The sequence below is a fragment of the Centroberyx gerrardi genome, chromosome 9 (genome assembly GCF_048128805.1).
Source record: "Centroberyx gerrardi isolate f3 chromosome 9, fCenGer3.hap1.cur.20231027, whole genome shotgun sequence".
Taxonomy (NCBI): domain Eukaryota; kingdom Metazoa; phylum Chordata; class Actinopteri; order Beryciformes; family Berycidae; genus Centroberyx; species Centroberyx gerrardi.
This window is the reverse complement of record NC_136005.1, coordinates 29073448-29092502: the sequence shown is the minus strand read 5'-3', so window position 1 is coordinate 29092502 and position 19055 is coordinate 29073448. Positions and strand designations below refer to the sequence as shown.

At 41.4% G+C, this 19055-nt stretch overlaps 1 protein-coding gene across 1 annotated transcript in view; it reads left to right on the top strand.

Annotated features, from left to right (window-relative positions):
• Window positions 1–14648, top strand: part of brinp3a.1 (bone morphogenetic protein/retinoic acid inducible neural-specific 3a, tandem duplicate 1) — a 38931-nt gene extending 24283 nt beyond the window's left edge. The window contains exons 4-7 of the mRNA XM_071900763.1: window positions 3757–3862; window positions 4288–4524; window positions 7908–8130; window positions 12997–14648. Coding sequence (XP_071756864.1) covers window positions 3757–3862; window positions 4288–4524; window positions 7908–8130; window positions 12997–14113 — 1683 coding nt within the window. The 3' untranslated portion in view covers window positions 14114–14648. The remainder of the gene's footprint in view (window positions 1–3756; window positions 3863–4287; window positions 4525–7907; window positions 8131–12996) is intronic.
• The last annotated feature ends 4407 nt before the right edge of the window (window positions 14649–19055 follow it).

The window sequence follows — 19055 nt, the reverse complement described above, 5'->3', positions numbered from 1 at the left end:
TGGATGCAAATGTGGATTTGCACATCTACTATGCCTTGGTGATTAAGAAAACAGGGCAATTCTTGAAGGTGCGGCGAATGAGGCAATTTTGAAATGAGCAATGATCCTCATGAAACATTAATGCTATCTTATACCTTTTTTTTTTCCTGAGCAAGCAGGGAGTGTAGGCATTTTAAAGTCCATTATTGCTCAGACATCTGACAACACTAGCTCAGTAAGTGACATTTTATGCTGTTTTTGTGGAATTATTCATAGGTGGAATTCGCAAAATGATGAATCTTCATCAGTTTAATGCTTGTGCCTCATTGGTATTATGATAATATTAAAGCCTCCCATTTTGAAATAATGAATGCGCTTCAAAGCCATCTGTATCAGTGGACCATGTTAAGGGACTTTCCGAGCACTTTGCAAATTATTACTTTCCGTGATTCGCCGTCTAAAAAAGACAGTGGGACAGACCGAGAATCCGGGTCTCCAGAGGTTATCAGAGGAGTATTTTCAGGATTGTTAATTGTTTGTGCAAATCTCGAACGCAGAGGAACACTTAAACAGCGGCGAGACATCAAAAGACGCGCATGGAAAATCATACGGCGATAATGCACACAAGTCACGTCCGCAGCGTGCGAAGGCGACACAAACTGCTTATTCTAGGAAAGCCTGTAAGTGCAATTACTGGATCCATTAAATGCAGCTGTTGGGTATTCTCACACAGTCAGCACAATTATCTCACACTCAATTATAGCATATTAATAATTCCCCCCACACCACCCCCAACGCATGTCATTTACATATCACATTTTAGAATATCTTGTATGTTTTTTCCTCCTCCTTTTTAGCAAAATGCCCCATGAGGTCTTGGGGAAAAAAAACTTAAAATATACAAAAAGGATTTTTTTGGGGGGTTGATTTCTAATAGAGAAGGCCGACTGTGCGCACATGCTCTGCTCCACTGGGTTCTCGTTGCAGATGGTCTCATTGCTATGCATAGAAAAGCCATCTTTAGATTCACATTCGGTCAATTTTCCCTTTAAGTTGGACATCTGTCTGTGTTAGAAATTAATCTGCGGATCCCTGTGGAGGCGGCTCGGAATTTAATTAATTGCGTTGACACATCAATAAAAAAAAAGAAAAAAAAAAAAGGAGGAGAATGGAACTCAAAGTTTCTCTCTCTCTCTCTCTCTCTCTCTCTCTCTCCTCCTCCTCCTCCTCCCTCACGCCCGTTTTGTACTCTCTATTCATCTGGGGTTACTGATTTTCCGTGCCGCTGAAAATCATCACACCATCATATTCAAAAAGAATATATATTTCAATGATTGCAAATTGAATACAGTGGCTTTTAGCTGTTTAAATAAACCAAGGTTTTCCTCAGCCAGGTGTTGCACAGTAGGAATCCGATGACTGGCTTTTCTGCATACAATACAGTGCATACAGTACACAAATCTCAGCTTTTCTTCTTCCCCATATCACACTGTACTCAGTATCCTCATTGACCTTAAAGTAGATGTACAACTTTTCTGCCCACCGAGGGAAAAGTGTCCCTTTTTTCTGCTGGCTGGATACCATAGTTGCTGTCATTAATCTAGCGAGGCGATGTGGTTACTTTTATTGGGCCTTTGGGAAAATATTAAAAGAAGCCGTCATGGTGTTTCGCAATAATTCGCCGGTGACAGCGAAGGAGATGGATTTCCCTTCAGGCTGGCAGTTTGTCTTTGCTGCCCGAGGAGCCTAGATACACGCGTGCTCTAAATCAGGCTTTTGTCAGGGATGATTGAGCTGCGATTGTGAACGATCTAACCACGAGCTCAAAGGAGAGGAGAGATTCTACAGTGGGTTGTGTTTTTTTTTTTTTGCGTTTTGTCAGCACAAAAGTGTTCTGTCTTTGAGGCTCGGGTGTAGTCGGAGGTTTCAAGATGCGACGCAAACTTGTAGGATCTTTCTGTGCCTATCTCCAAAGGTATTCTGTTTCCACTGAACTCCGTTGCTCACTTCCTATTTTTTGCCCAGCTTCTTTGGTTGACTCCACATCCTCTCCACCCACTTCATTTTGAAAGGATTTCTTTTTTCATTGCGTGTCCTCATCATTCTGTGTAAAAAATGAAAGTCGCTTCGACCCCTAAGCTTCTTACGACAGTCTATTTTCTGCTTAATGTAGCTCACTTAGTATGCCTCTTATATCTTGGCCTTGCATTAAAGGACTACACTGACTTTTTGGGAGTTTGGCCCGTTGGTCACCTTACCCAATATGTGATGAGAGGATTGGCACCAAAATCATCTCTGTGTCTCTGGTAGATAGCTCCGTCCGGTGCACACGCTAACACTTTAGCATACAGTACGCAATTAGCATTCCAAAGTATGAAGATAAACGTTTTAGTAACCCAAAGTTGGTGTTGTTTTTTTATTTTATGGCTTCTCAACTTCTGGAAACAAAATCTCAATCTTCAAAACAACCTCAATATTCATGGTGAAGTCTGGCTAACTTCCTAGGTAAACAAAGCAAGTTTCAAAGTAGTTTCAAAGAATTCATCTTTTGGCAAATTTATAAGTCTATTGTACCAGTCCTCTAAACAAGCCTGGCAGGTTTGAACGCATCATTAAAATGAACTAACCATCCAGCCTTAGAGCTGCTACAAGTTCTCATTTTCTCACTTACTAATTACTTAAAGGGTAACTTCGGTATTTTTCAACCTGGACCCTATTTTCCCATCTTTTTGTGTCTAAGTGACTAAAGGGGACAACAATTTTTGAAATTGGTCCAGTATTGAGTGAGATCGCTTCAGCCGGCAGCCGCGAAACGAGCTGCAATGTAATCCGATGGGGCAAATCGCACCGTCAACGTACGTCCACTAAAAGTTCTTGTTTTTGCCACTGACAGGCTCAGATTGTTATTATAAGTGTCTGACAACATTATGGAAAGGACCCTACAGAGAAATGAAACGTTTTTCTTTACCTTTCGCTTGATCCGGTCTGTGTGTAACCAAGTCTCGCGAGAGTTGAGTTGTTGCAGGAAGTTACACACAGACCGTTAGCATGCTAAAGCATTAGCATGTGCGCCAGAGGGAGGGAATTTACTGGACTCAGATGATTTTGGTGCCAATCCTCTCATATTGGGTAAGGTGACCAATGGGCCAAACTCACAAAATGTCAGTGTAGTGTAATGTAAGAATGAATAATTATTAACTTTATGCATTAGTGGCGAAACAGCATGTTTTCACAATAGCATCTACGCCACATCTGACACACTTTATACTCAATATAATGTACCAAGTTTGCACCAAGCAATTACATGAATACTCAAGTGTGGATATAATTGAATGGGACATCCTTAAAGTGGCATCACAATGGATTTTAGCATGTTATGGGTATCAATGGGTATTGTAATGGGTAAACACATTGTAGAGATGGATTTGCTCTATCATTTGACAGATCACACCACAACACACCCATTAAGTTTTACTCCGGGGCTCTTTATCACAACTCAATTTCCGCCCCCTCTAGTTCCCAAAGTCATTATCCTAAATATGATTTGCAGAGTGGAGAAGTCTAACTAATGTGTAATATATTTTGTTTCTCAGAAGAGGAGAAAGTGATGGGGAAAGGGTATTGTTAATCTTGTTCTACATGACATTCAGCCTCCTGCTTTCTCGCACTTTTTCTTCCTCTCTTTCTTTCACGCGTCTCTCTGTATATTTAATGACGTTAGTGGGTTCCTCTCACAGTATGGATTATTGTCATGTGCCTCTGTTTTCCTCCCTTTAGGTGACCGAAACAAGGACGGGCCCTCTTGGATGCAGTAACTATGACAACCTCGACTCTGTCAGCTCCGTTCTGGTTCAGAGCCCTGAAAACAAGATTCATTTGCAAGGTTGGCCATCCATAATTGACCCCCCACCCCCTTCCCAATTTCTGATGGAATTGTCACAGTGTCTGTTCTCTGGCAGGCCTATAAGTGCAACACGAGAATGTCAGAACGAATTTAGCTTCAATCAGTCTTTCTTTTCTTGCCATGCATGCTGCAGAGTTCTGAAGTGACTCCCAGACAACTATGAATCAGAACAAAAGTAGCAGAACCGCATAGTAAAAATACAGTTTTAAGTGAATGTCTGTGTATTGCATGTGACGCCGAGCGTATGCCAAGCATGGCAAAAAAAACAAGAGAAAATCGGTGCCGCTCTTTACAGATCGAGCGTACAACACATTTTTATGCAACACCTAAAGTATTTACAATTCCCACTTCAGGTGTCCGTGTGACATTTCCATGCTTCTGTCCCTTATCTGTCCTTGCCCCAGGCCTCCAGGCCATACTGCCAGAGTACCTGAGGGCTCGGTTTGTGCAGGCGGCTCTCAGCTATATCGGATGTAATGAGGAGGGCCAGTTCGTGTGCCGGGACAGCGACTGCTGGTGCCAGTGCAGCGCGGACTACCCCCAGTGTAATTGCCCTGAGGTGGATCTGAGGGCTATGGAGACCAGCCTGCTGCACATCAGAGATTCCTGGAACATGGCCAACCAAGACTTTATGGAGTCAGGTCAGTGTTTCAGTGTCCGTGTCCCTCCCACTGTCGGAAAAATGACCCCCTTATTGCTCGCAGATTTGAAAGGCAAAGAAAACAAAGACAGAAAGGAAATGAAAGCAAGCAAAGGACAATTACAGCAAATATACTCTGTGTATCTGGATGTAATAAGACCCATTTTAAAGCTGTGTTGTGCAAGGTTATTATGTACAAATCAGGCAATATCATGGAGTGGGGCTGCAAGAGAAGAGCATCCCATTTACCCTGATTGAGATTCTGTTGATTCACCACATTTGTCCAAATTATATTTTGGTGTTGGGTATGGTAACTGGTGGGAAATGAATCAAAACTTTATGAATTAAAACTTAAGAACGAAATACAAAGCTGTCTCCTAAACAGCAGCGAGCGAACACTCTGTCCAGAGAAAATGTTTTCCCACTTTTTTTTTTACAGAAAACGATAGATCTTTCTCCTCCCTCGTTCCTTTGGCATCCCTTGGTATAACGAGATCGCAAACCAGCCGGCTTGGTAAACACGAGCACGATGTGCGCCGTTTACTGACATCACGCTACATGATATCTGAGTGTTGAAGTCGTCAAAATTCAAACGGTCACCTCTCACTGCCATTTGGGGCCCCCAGTGTGTGAAAATTGCATAGTGCAGCTTTTGATCTCCATGTCTTGAAAAGAAAAGTCTTCTGAGGTTAGCTTTTGATGTGGCTGGTTCACACATGTATTTGGTCAAAACAGGGCAGTGGCCTGTACTACAAACCCCAGAAACCTGCTCTTGTCGTTGCTTACAGCAAAGCTTTTACAGAAACTCTTTTACAGAAACTTGATTTCTGCATATTCTGCTTATTTAATGTTGGCTGGATAGAATCCCAGAACGCAGGCATATCACCCAACAGGTTTGTTCTGAATGTTACTCCTTAACACTAGATCACCTTTTATAGCTAGCGCTCGGTTCCTAAGGCATCTTGTTATTTTTAAGCCATTAGTGCAAGCTGCACTCATAGGTTTTCAGTGCACTTTGCTGGTTTGAGTCTATTATTGTTGGCTACATCCATCTGTTTTAAGGGCAACTTGATTAGGGCAGAGCCGGCAATAACTTAAAGAGGAATGCTGCCAATTTCCAATAGTAAAATATGTCTTTCTGTACCCCTCGGGGAGTACTGCGATCAAAAATAGAGAATATCAGTGGATCTTCGTGAGATATTGCTTTTTCTTTTGCAAAACAAATAACACATCTGAATTATTTGGCTCACTCGCATGGGGACACTCAAATATTTCCTGTCAAATCGCCAGGTTCAGGTCTTAGATCCCAACTCTCATTGACACAGCATTGGACTGGAAAGCAGGCGTGCCAAAATAGCATCCGAGGTGCGCGAGCCACCCATGTGACCTGACCCAGCTGGGCCTGGCAGCTCCAGCTCTAGACCCAATTCGCACTTTTTTGCCTATGATCACCGTGCTCCCCGAGGGGCAGAGAGAGAGATATTTCACTGAAAATGTGTGGCGTTCCCCATTAAGCAGCGAGGTGCCCTGAGAACTGTAGCAAGCTAAGTTACAATACTGTATTTATTAAAAACAAACTGCCTTGAGACCCTGTGGGCCCACTAATATGTTTGCACTAATAGAGAAACAATTAATGACACCAATAGAGGAATCAATATTCATTATTTTGACAGTTAAATCGGGTTTCCCTGGTCAAAGAGTAGCAATATATTTGCTAACAATCCCCCCCTCCCAGCTTTCACTTATGTTTGAATCAGCACAGCTGTTAATTACTTGATTAATATGAATATTAATATCATTAATATTAATCAGGTAAGTGACACCCCTGCTTGATACAGCAGCTTCTTAGCTCGAACATTTGAGGATGGCTGAACTTCACTGCCATTGTTTTGAATTTACTTTGAATTTAAGAAGCAGAATTGTGTGCAGTTTTTTTTTATTTGAGCATGATATTCATAACACTATACTGAAATAGTCAGAGAGAGACTAAGGGTCAAGCTCTACTGACTAGTAAATAGCCTACAGTATGTATTCTAATCCAAGGCTAAAATGTTTGTTTTTCCATGTGTTGTAAACATTTAATGAAGGAGTTTAAAAAAAATCACCCGGCTAATAGAATTCACTTCTAAAATGAATTGTAAGCTCATAATTTGGCTAATTTCAGAATACCGGCTGAGCCTCTTGATACCAGCCAACACCCCCATCCTCATTGAGCCTCTTCTCTGAGGTTGTGACATTTTTAATAATGCCCACACACACACTGCCTGCCTGCGCCTCCTGCAGAACCGCGCACCTCCGAAATCTGACAGCGTCTTCTATGGGTTTTTTTTTTGTAAGTCATACAAAAGGGAAGCGTTGTTACCTCGACGGGTTCAGCGGCTGACAAGATAATAACGGGAGGGGAAGAGACGGGGCTGGCGGGGATGAGGTGTCATCGTCTCGGTGGCGAAATGACTTTCGAGTGTTGGCAGCGGACTGGTAGTTTCCCCCCCTTTTCCCCTTGAAACTTGGCAGTATCGTCCGGTTTACTTACAGCGATGGACATGTAAATACATAAATAGATAAATAAATATGCTAATAATCTTTACCTAAGACATCAAGGAAACAGAGATGGGGAAACTATACATCATTTGCAGTCGAGCATCTCCCTCTCTCCCTCTCTTCTCTTTATAAATGTAGGCCTTGGAAAGCGACCGCTAAAACCCTTTAATATATTTCATTACAAGCCGTTTAATCACCTTATTAATTTCACAGCAACATGTAATACACCTTGAGTAATCACCGGGGAAGCCATTGACTCTAAATAGGTTTTCTAATCAGATGCTGTATTATCAAGATGACTTTAACTAATTACAAACAGCGCGGTCATTTTCTCATCAGCGATGCGCCCGTATTGATTTTCCCAGATAACGGATCGCGGTGGTGATGATGATGATATTGTTATTGAATGCCTTGGAAGTGTAATCTGTTTATTCGGCGGTGTGTGTGCCCGGCAGACAGCAGGTCTGAGAGCCCGCTGAAAGCCCCGAAAGATATTATCCTTTGTCCGTCGGTTTTGGCCGCTGCTCCCGAAACCTGCATACTAAGCCCTGGAAAAGCTGTTGGCTGTTCATTAAGAAAGAAAAAAAAATAATGAAACGTACCCCAACCCCAAATTTAGTTCTGCCTCTTCCCATTAGCATATGCGTCAAACAATATCACTTCCAGTTTGCCCCGCGGCTCCCGAGCCCATGTGGTCCCCGCAAAACGATTCTCTCATTTGCTCTGACGGTAGCGGCCGAATATATTTGGGTAAGAATGAAAAAAAAAAAGGAAAGGGAGTGAGTCAGTTTGGAGTTAGAGGAGGGGGGTGCTCAACTCTCCGCGCCTCTCTTTGCCTTTCAGATGAGTTCCAGAACTTCGTTCGGAGGCTCCCCACGTTCTACGCCCTCAACGCGTCTGCCATCCAGTACTTCTGGAAGACGGAGCCGGCCGTCCACCAGCGCTACCGGCAGCTGGAGCTCAGCAGCCAGCAGCTCCTGAGCAAAGCCCGGCGCATCGTGCACAAGCTCTTCACGCTCAGCAAGAGGTGTCGAACGCAGCCCAAAATTATTATGCTGAGGGAGAGGTGAGAAGCTGATAAGTATTCCTGCTGACCTTTCTGTTGACATGGGTGTGGAGGTGGAAGTGGCAGTGAGTGTGTGTATATGTGTGTGTGTGTGTGTGTGTGTGTGTGTGTGTGTGGTTGTGTATGTGTGTGTGTGAAAATGAGCAAAAAATACCAAAGCCTGCAGCCTCATCACAAGTAGTTTAAACCAAGGTGTGAACGTCAGCGCTCATTTATTCACTTCAGCCCACTCGGTAGTACGTATCTCTTTGTTATCCCCTGAACTAGGCATTATGCTAATAATAAACACAATCCATTAGCGCTTTGCTATCCAACTGAGGCCTTAGTGAAGCGAGCTGTACTGTCACATTTGATGACTTGGCCAGACTCCCAGCCTAAGTCTCTTCTACATCCAGGGAATCTAAGCTGTGCATCTGTGCAGTGAAAGTTGGTAGTTGGTAGAGTTTTCAGGAGATTGTCCCATTGGTCAGCTTACCTGTTAAGTGATGAGAACAGACACCAAAATCATCCATGTGTATTGTTGGCTCAGGTGCTCCATGCTAACACTTTAGCATACACTATGCTGAGTGATAGCAGGCTCCATGCTAACACTTTAGCATACACTATGCTGAGTGATAGTAGGCTCCATGCTAACACTTTAGCATGCTGAGTGATAGTAGGCTACTAACGTTATTCCAAAGTAAGAAGGCTGACCTTTTAGTAAGAAGTTGTTAGCAGGTGTTATTATATGACATGTAGATTAATACATTTTAAGTTAGATATCATTACCTCAATATAGCTGAGGCTAGCTAGCCAGGTTTATTTTTGGAACTATTTCAGATAAGCAAATACATTGGCTGCACAGTGATTTTTAGCTGTACACAGTCTCCCATCACCCACCACCTTCACTTCCTATAGAAACAGGGAAAGTAGTCCCTGCTAGTTCAAAACAGTATGTTAATTTTAGATCATATTTCATGTAAACTTTGCCAATCTCCTATGCAAAACTGCCAGACTTGGCAGCTAATGTAAAATTACTTCGCATTTAGTTTTAGTGCTGCTCCAAGTTCTTATTTTCTCATTTTAGAGATAATGCTAGTGGCCTTCTATCACTCAACATAGTGTATACTAAAGTTTTAGTCGATCTAGCGGGGACACATGCATGATTTTGGTGTCTATGTTCTCATCAATTAACAGGTAAGTTGACAGAACAGAACAATCTCCCAATAACTCAGTGTATCCCTTTAATTTGAATGTTCAGGTTAGATGAAGATGTTATTGATGAATTATAGGGTCTGTAGATATAAAAATTCTATTTGTCCATAAACTGATGGTGTGCAAAATCCACACATGCAAAGCTGTGTGGATTTTGTCTGATTCTAATTTTTAATTGTATTGATGAAGACATTAATGGTAGATGAGACAAATTTAGACAGATTTGCAATGCAGTGACAAGAGAAACACTGGTAGTGATGAGAGTTAATAGTTTGATATATCTCTGTTACTAAGGAACCTGTTACTTTATCTTAAAGGAGTTAAAAGCCAACCAGTCAGAACACAAGATATAAGCCTAGATGACCGCCCCGAATGAAACTGTGACACTTTTCTCTACATCAAAATCGTTTCATTATGGAATGTATCTTAGACATATTGCATTTGACAAAATCAGCCCATAGTCACTGTCAGGGGGATATAAGCTCAATTTAGACAAGATGAATCCTGTTTTTTTTTTTTTAAAAAGCTCAAAATACAGTCATTTCCTCTATTCCATGGCATATTTCCCATATTGCCTTGTGTGTAATGACCTAGTTCATGGTGGATTTGTTTTTCCTTTTTTGTAAAGAGAATATTCATGCATCTTGTCAGCCATTATTCATGTATTGAAGCATTATGGTCTTCGTCAGATGATAAAAAAGTCAACAGGAAAAAAAAAAAACATTCTTTGTAGCTTATGCTGCAAATCCATTGTGGAGTTTATTTTCCTGTTGTAACTTTCTATTCTTTTTTTTTCTTTTTTTTGAGATAAGAAGAGCAATACTTTTTTGAGCTATACTGTCTGGGGCAATACAAGAGGTGTCAGAATGGCAGTGATGCAGCCGCACAAAACAACTGATATGTTGCTTTTGTGGTTCACCAAGTAAATAAATGTTGCTTTTAATGGAGAAATTGTAGTGCCTGTCTTCTGCTGCAGAAAAAGTTGTTTTACCCGCTACTGAAAATTGTATCCGTGGCTCTAGAAGGAGGCTGGTCTGTGTGAAATGGGCTGACAGAAAATGAACAGGTTGTTTGGTGAACACCCACCTGCTCTTTGGCCCCTACTGGTCGCTGCATTTCCATGACAGTTTACGTATCCTGCTGCCAGAGCGCGAGTCAGGATGACGGGACTACTTCCGCTCCCGCTGTGCACAGCTTCCATTGTGGAGGCGAGATATGCACAGAGTCCATGGCTCACAATTCCAGCTAAAGATAGCAGAGTTTGTTGTTGTTTTTGGTTTTTTTTTAATTTTTATTTAATGGATTAAGTTATGAAAGGCTTATCTGTAGTGAGTAGGGGTGTAATGATTATTTGATTCAGATTGGAGAAACCGAGCCAGGTCTACTGATTCAAACATACGGGACTGAGAGAAAGTTGTGGGCCATCCTTAACAAATCGGCCGGGGAAACTCCTTTCAACAATCAAAGTCATGATTATTGATTTGTCTATCGGAGTATCTTTCTTTTGCATCTTTCTTTCTCCCTCTATGTCACACTCTGCAACAACTACCTCCCTCCCTTGGTGAATATGGCTGTGGTTTATGCTGCATTCACATGATGTGGGAATATTGTGGTGGAATGACTTGATGGCTTATGCATTCAAACTTGTTTGAAGGTCATGATTGAAGTTTTCTGCATGATAATTATTCTCAGCTTTTTCACACTTAACACACATGCCCTTAGTGATACATTTGAGTTTATGTTTTACAGCAAACCTATTGCAACGGCAGTCTCAATGTCCTGCCATTGCATTTTATCATTGCAATTGGTCACAATCTGTTAAATTTACAAAAGCACTGTCAGTTCGACAGTGGTTCTATTTGGGTGCTTTATATTATAAGGAGTAATTAGCCCTGTCTTTATTGTTGGTTTTTTTTGGTCGGGTGGAATGGAAGATTTTCATATTTCTTGCAGTGGGTCAAATGTTCCCATTGCTTTACGAATGTAAAATGCAGGAGAAATTCATAAATTCATTATGATAAATAACTTCATTTATGTGGTTAAGCTCCACTGAAATATCACAGTAAATATAACACAGGCACATAATGTGTTACAATAAAATGTGCAACTGGCCAAAAATTCCTGTTGTTTTATACAGGTGTGTTTTGCCTATATGTAATTCTAATGCCATTATCATGCTAACGTTGACATATGTGTTTCATTGCTGGATAATGTTGATAACCAGGAGTCCCAACCACAGTCAAATAAGGACAAATATAAGTAAAATCTGTGTCGCTCTTCATGGCGTTGAATCAAATCAAATTGTATCAAATTATGTTGTATTAGATCAAAGGAGAGGAGAAAGGAAGGAGAAAGGTTTTTATTTGAAGTTACTACTACTCACTGTTATCAATTCTCCATGTACTGTGCTATGTATATTCACATGCATGCAACATTTATCGTTTGTGTCTCATCAGAGGTTCGGTGGGGGGGAAAAACACGGCACTTTCTGTCTCTGTGTAGAAATAAGAAATAGTCTTCCAGAAAATCTAATACTGGAATACGCCTCATATTTGTTCCAAACCTGGTTTGTGAATTTGTAGAGATAGATTGTGTTTGACTTTTTTGTTTTTATTATTGTCTTTCAGCTCATATTTATCATGAAAGCTTAAAATTGCTTGGTGAAATGCCCAGTGCCCCATGCACTTTGCAACCATACCATTGTTCAGTCAAACAACTGTTTGGACAATTGTTAGGCTTTCCGTCTAAATATGTTTTCTGAATGTAGATTGCTTATATACAACAGTGTTTCCCCTAAATTCATTCGGCAGCGGTCCACCACCGCAACAAGAGAATTGCCAACACTGCTAGAGAACAAAACTGGATCCAAAACAGGCACAGATGTGTAACAAAAACAAAAATTACATCCAATCCCCACTGCTGCACAAAAAAAAACTTTGTGAAATATTGATTTAGAGTATTATGTCCTTTTCATGTGCACCATCTGGTCCTTTCTTACAAACAATCTTGGAGGAATTCTGACTTACCATTGGAACTTTCCTTTTAGAATAAATAAAATATTTTACAATTGTTTGTTATGCTCCTGGTCACTCACTCTAGATCTGATGTATATAAATCAGAAATAAAACTTTGTCAAAAGACCCAAAATGGCCTTTCAATCAGTCCCCACATGACAAGAGCACCAATATGTTTTAATTTTCAGTTTTTGAGCAAGTCTAAAAAAAATTAAACCCCTTGCACCCTGAGTTTCCCCTTAAATTTCTTAAGTAGCTTCAAAGTTAGAAAAAACATTTTTTTCCAAACTGTACAACAATATACTGTACATAGTCTGTATCTGCTTGTTTCACTGCTTCATTAAAGCTACAACTGCTTATATTAAGTGAAATATTCAAACCAACAAATGGTGCACCATTTTATACACATGGCCCTGTAATTAAGCATTTAGTGTCTTTGGAAACCTTAGGATCTTGACTAGAATTTCAAATAAAGTTCTGTGGGTTTGAACAAAGCTTGGCCGTGAAACGTGTTTCTAATGATGGTCCTGCATGAGGAACCTTAGGGTTTTAAGAACTGTTTACATATTGTTTTTACATGTTTTACATGAGACTTAGTATTCTATACTTGAGTGTTTTTTACCTCAAAATCTTACATGCTGCTCCGTCTTTGTTGCAGGCCGTTCAGCTACTGGCTGAACTACATCCTCTCCATCATGTACTGCAGCGAGAACAACCACATCGGCTCCTACCTGGAGGAGACCAGGAGTTGCTCCTGCCCCTATGAACACCCCCCCTGCCAGGGCGTGATCCCCTGCATGGTGGGCGAGGGCACCTCCTGCGCCTCCTGCTCCTACGAGAACCGCTCGCGCTGCGCGACCTGCAACCAGGGCTACATGCTGAGCCAGGGTCAGTGCCGCAATGAAGTGCCCGACTCCACGGACCACTACATAGGCTTCGAGACGGACCTGCAGGACCTGGAGCTACGCTACCTGCTGCAGAAGCGCGACAACCGCATCAGCATTCACGGGATCTTCGTCAGCAACGACGTCCGGCTGAATAACTGGTTCGACCCGTCTTGGAGGAAGAGAATGCTGCTGACGCTGAAGAGCAACAAGTACAAGTCGAACCACGTCCACATGCTCCTGGGGATGTCTCTACAGATCTGCCTTACCAAGAACAGCACTCTGGAGCCCTTGCTGTCTGTCTATATCAACCCGTTTGGCGGCAGTCACTCGGAGAGTTGGATCATGCCCATCGACCAGAACAGCTACCCAGACTGGGAGAGGACTAAATTAGACCTTCCCTTGGACTGTTACAACTGGACGTTAACTTTGGGCAACAAGTGGAAAACCTTTTTCGAGACGGTCCACTTTTACCTACGGAGTCGCATCAAGGGGCCGTCGGTTAACGGGAATGGGACGGTCTATTACGAACCCTTGGAGTTCCTGGAACCGGGACGGAACCTGGGCTACATGAAGATCAACAGCATCCAGGTGTACGGTTACAGTATGCACTTTGACCCGGAAGCGATCCAGGACCTGATTTTACAGCTGGACTACCCATATACTCAGGGATCGCAGGACTCTGCCCTGCTGCAGCTGCTGGAGATCCGGGACCGGGTCAACAGGCTGTCCCCGCCCGGACCCCAGCCTCTGGACCTGTTCTCCTGTCTGCTGCGGCACCGTCTCAAACTGTCCACCACGGATGTTGTCCGGATCCAGGCAGCGCTGCAGACTTTCAGCGCCAAACAGCCCAACTCAATGGAATACGAAACAACCAAATTATGTAGTTAATAAGTGGGCAAGCGTCCAGCTGCACAGATGGCGGTGCGGTTATCACACAGGCCTGGTAACGGTTAAGAGCAATTCCGGAGCGGCGCGAGGGACGTTTGGGGGACATTTCCATTGTCGTTACGGATCTCAAGAGCGCGTTTGGGATTCTCATGTCAGCTTTCGTATGAATTTGTACAACATCGTAGAATTAAGGAGGATTTCACCACATCCGCCTCACAGTTTGTTCGTTTTTTTTTCTGATGACGATGAAATAACAGTTACAAGTATCAAATTAAAACTCTATCATCACTGACATGTTGCCTATGTGCTGACGTTTGTAGATTGCACAGATTTTAACCACTTACATACGTAAACAAAAGCTTTTGCTGATGAAGTATTATCCAAGCAATGTAATCATTTCACAATATAAACATTTCAACACCAGCATGTTTTTTTTTTTTGTTTGTTTATTTTGCTCATCACATTTATTTTATGAGTGCAAAATAAGCATAAGCAATTTTTTATTGCCATGGCCCTCCCTTTTAAACTAGGACATAATGGGTAAATCATTGCTTTCAATTTTCCATACAACAGCAAAATCAGTCTTTTTTTTCTATCATACTTTTTTGTAAAAAAAAAAAAAAAAAAAAAAGATGCTGTATTACTCCAGATTTGCTGAGACAAAAAAAAAACACCATGATCACAATATATGTTACATGTGCTTTTATTTTTATAATACTGTTGTTTGTGAAACAAAAGTTACAAAAAACACTGTCTATAAAATGTATAAAACAATTTGTTAATACACTAAATAAAAGACATTTTTATGTGTGGTCTATAGATAGTGTACATTTTACTTTTAATGACTAGATATTGTATTGTATGTAGGTTTAATTTTGTTTTAATTTACATTTCAGACATACAGTATAGCTGATTTAGGGTTGGGATTGACAGTGAATGACCAGGTAGGCATTCAGTGTCTTTCTCAAAGTGCATTACCACAATGTAGTCATACAGTCATATAGTCATATCATACTATAAAGCAAGGAATCTCTGTCTGTATGTGTGTCCTTCGCATATCTCGAGAACCGTTCGTCCGATCTACTTCACACTTGGCGGGTGTATTGCTGGGGACCCAAGGACATGCAGTGTCGAGTGTGAAGTTGTTTGGATGAGCGGTTCTCGAGAAAGATGCAAGCAGCAATACCGGAGGCCAAGCAATCAGCCCGTTTCGAACAGGCATGTTTTGAACGGGCACTGCACTAGTATCTAGAAATATAGCTTTAAAGTATATAAACGCAGTAAAAATGAACAGACGAAAGGAAAGATATCAGTTGGTGCCAATTCGCAGAGAGACTGAATGCAAATGGGACAATTGAGACAGCTACATTCAAATCCATTTCATCTGGGGAAGGAAATTTAATTCAGTGGTTGGTGAATATCATTAGGAGGCATCACATTCAGTCCCAAAGCGCATTTCTGAATGATACCTTTTAACATGGATTTGAAAGCGCGTTATCCAGACAGAAATATTTCCTGAGTGAACCTTTGCATTCATCTGCTTGGCCGGCTTAGATGAGAGGTGATGTAGCCCAACCACAGAATAATAGATTAAAGCAAAAGAACAGCAAAGAGTACAGCTCGTAGCTACTGCTTGGCATAAAATAGCGGGCTCAGCTTGCTCTTTGGCTTATCCCTGTGGACATCAATCCGAGCTTTTCTGTGACAAAAAAAAACATTTTCTCAGATGATTTTGAAATAGGGCATGTAATGGCGGCAAAGGGAAGGTGATGTTTCAAGGAAATCGTCCAACTTGAAAAGAGAATATCACCTGTTCATAACGAGATTCTGATTTGAACAAAATTACAATATGAAAGTGCTTCATAGGTTGACAATTTTTTTTTAATTACAGTGTGGAAGCAATTTACAGTTCGTGTGTGCGTGTGTGAAGTGGTAATTGATCAGATTTAGCTGTTTTATATGTTTTATAAGATACAAAGCAATGGGTATGGACTTGACAGTATTTTTTCTGGAGTGTGATGGCCACAATTTTACCTATTTCTGAATAGGGGAGTGTGTAGGCAGAAAATTACCTCCCATCAGCCAGATCCACACCAAACGACTGAGCAGTAACCGGGGGAGAATTACCAGCCTCTAGATCTTAGTCCTTTTGATTTACATTGATGGATGGCTGCTGGAGACAGCGAGAAAGACAGCGCATCAAAGCCTGTTTTCTCAGGTGGTTCTCCCACTGGTTTGTAGTCGGTTGTAATTTGCAGGGGTTTATGTCTCACTCCGAGCCTTGAAATAAAAGTATTACATTTCTAGTCCCCAAGAGCTTTGGGCCCACACAGAGCATGCTGCCCTGACTGAAGCAAGCACAGCCATTCTGTTACACCTCTTTGATGTCCAACCCTCTCATATGATGAAAACAGCCAACGTGGCAATGCAGTTCAAAGACTCAAACCCTACAAGAATGAAATATCATGTTTAGGTAGTTAGGAATAATGCTGTGTGCCAGAGGTTAGGGTTAGATACTTTCTTCCTACCACGAAAAAATGCGATGGAGTCGAAACTTCCAGTAGGAAGCAAGATTTCTAAACCCTGCGTCGAATTTTTGGCATCAACATGGCGCCATGACTGGTAAATGCTACACAGCATTACTTTTAACATGTTTATAATCTTTAAAATACATAAAAATTTGACTTTCAGCTTCACATGAACTTAAATCTATCAAAATACCTGTGTGGTAAATGGCTAAATGTATTAGTTTGAAAGGTAAAGTTGCGCATGCAGTAGCTAACTAGCTAGTTAATCTCACAAGCGTCCACGTTTCTCCCCTGGTGTTTCTGAGCTGGACCACTGCAACATACTAAGATTGTAATTACAGCCTACCAGCTGGGAATTTGCGACTTCCAACTTTTAATGGAACGCGGCATACACGCCATCATGCATCAGAGTGTCTGGTGTTTTACTTTTGTCATTATTTTCCTTGCCTTGCAATTTGGTTTTGAATTACGTGCGCATTACAATAATCAAAACCGACGTCTTCTTGGAATGTTTTGCTCTCTGTCTCCACACAACATTTTATTTGGATTAGCTCAGATGCAAAATGTGTGACTTTTAAACCACGGATCAGATCCTTCCATGGCTCGCTGAACTGAGAGAAACTGCAGGGAATCTGAGTTCTTCATGCTTAGACAGCCATAATGATGAATCTTTATTTATCCCCTTGGGTCAATTAATTCCGGGACCAGTCAGTGAAGCACGCAAAACACACATACAGCACATGATCAAAACAAGGCACAAAAACCGAAGAGGTCAAAGTGCCAGAGTAATGAATGTGGAAAAATAACAACATAAAAAAAAAATGGTGCATAATTCAGTCACCTTAGCACAATGTCAACTAGTCCATGGTCACTTTTGCACAATTGGATATGCAGATGAATTGGCTCGGGGCAAAAAGGTGGTTCTGCACCTGTTCATGGAGCATTTAGGACAGCACAAGGAGAAGAATTTCCTTGAGAATGTGTGTAGAGTCATCTATGATTAAAAAAAAATTAAAAAAAATCAAGAATAAAAAAAAGCATTTCCTTTGCTGTGTAAATGCCGCTTTAGTCATGGAGACAGTCTCTGACCTCCGATCCCAATCATCAGAGGCGTAGACGAGGGCTTATTGGTGGCGGCCCGGCGATAATTTAGGTCATGACTAAGTGATGTGGGGGTTTCTGTCGGTGCGGAGGGGAATAGGGATCTTGGCCTTGAGATGAAAACAGAAATCAGAACCACTCAGCTTCACACTCTGACACACAATCCCCTCTTTCGTGTAATTACATATTTATGTTTAGTCAAAGCAAATGTTGAATAAGGGCTTGCTTTAGTATGTGCCATGCGTTTCGATTTCATTTTTTCACACTATCAAAACAAATGGAAACATGATAATGGTGAAATTAAAATGCTGTCAAAATGAGACATCCACCCTTTCAAAAATGTGACATGTAATCTGACAACAAGATTGTTGGTATGAAAGTGAAATTCAATATTGACTACAATTGACATTATTAGCTGTCTTTAGTCCTTTAATTTAAAAACAGTAACATTTTAGCAGACCTAATCATCTGTTATTTAATATTGAGCAATGTACCAGCAATTTTGAAATGAAATCTTTCATTTATAGCCACTTCTGTAACATAATAAAACGTTCATGTCTACACCTCAATACAATGGGCTTACAACTCTCAAGTAGCAGTACTTCCGATGATATCACTTTTCTCAAGAGACGCATGTTCAGTAATGTGAGTCAAAATATTTCTCCAATCAGCGCGCTCCGCTTTGCTTTTATTGTCCGCCGTTGTTTTGTTTCCCCTCAGCTTAGTCCTAGTTGCAGCTCCCCACAGAGCAATCTGTGTATCTCTTTGAAAATGTACTTCATAGTTCACCACACAAGCTACAATCAGACACCAATTCCCAATGTGACCCCGTCAGTAGCGCACCCCCCCCCCCACCCCCCTCCACCAGAAAGAAAACACTCATGCGAACTCATAATGCCTTAATAGTAGCACTAAAACATAATGTTAAAGGATGAAAGTGAAGCGGCGCTGTCTGCACAGAATGTGGTGGGTGAAGGTGACAATATTATCGTCATTTTCAATGCCAGATCCTCAGAGGAAACATTCCCTCAGAAACTTAAAGTAGGCGGTGAGACAAGGCGTCCCGGGCAGGCAGAGGCAAGCCTGTGACTTTTAGAAGAACTCCTCTGTGAAAAGACTCCGCTTAACGCCGCTCATATCACACAGACACACCGAATGTCTGGAAGTGAAGGAGTTTTGAAGGTAATTGACATTCATGTGGCCTACCTGCAGTGTACTTGAGCAGAATATTTTGAGTACAAATGTTTAGGGGTATAAGTTATTTTTATGCACATTAGGCTTCCTTGCCAGAGGGGGTAAGTGAATCTAATTTA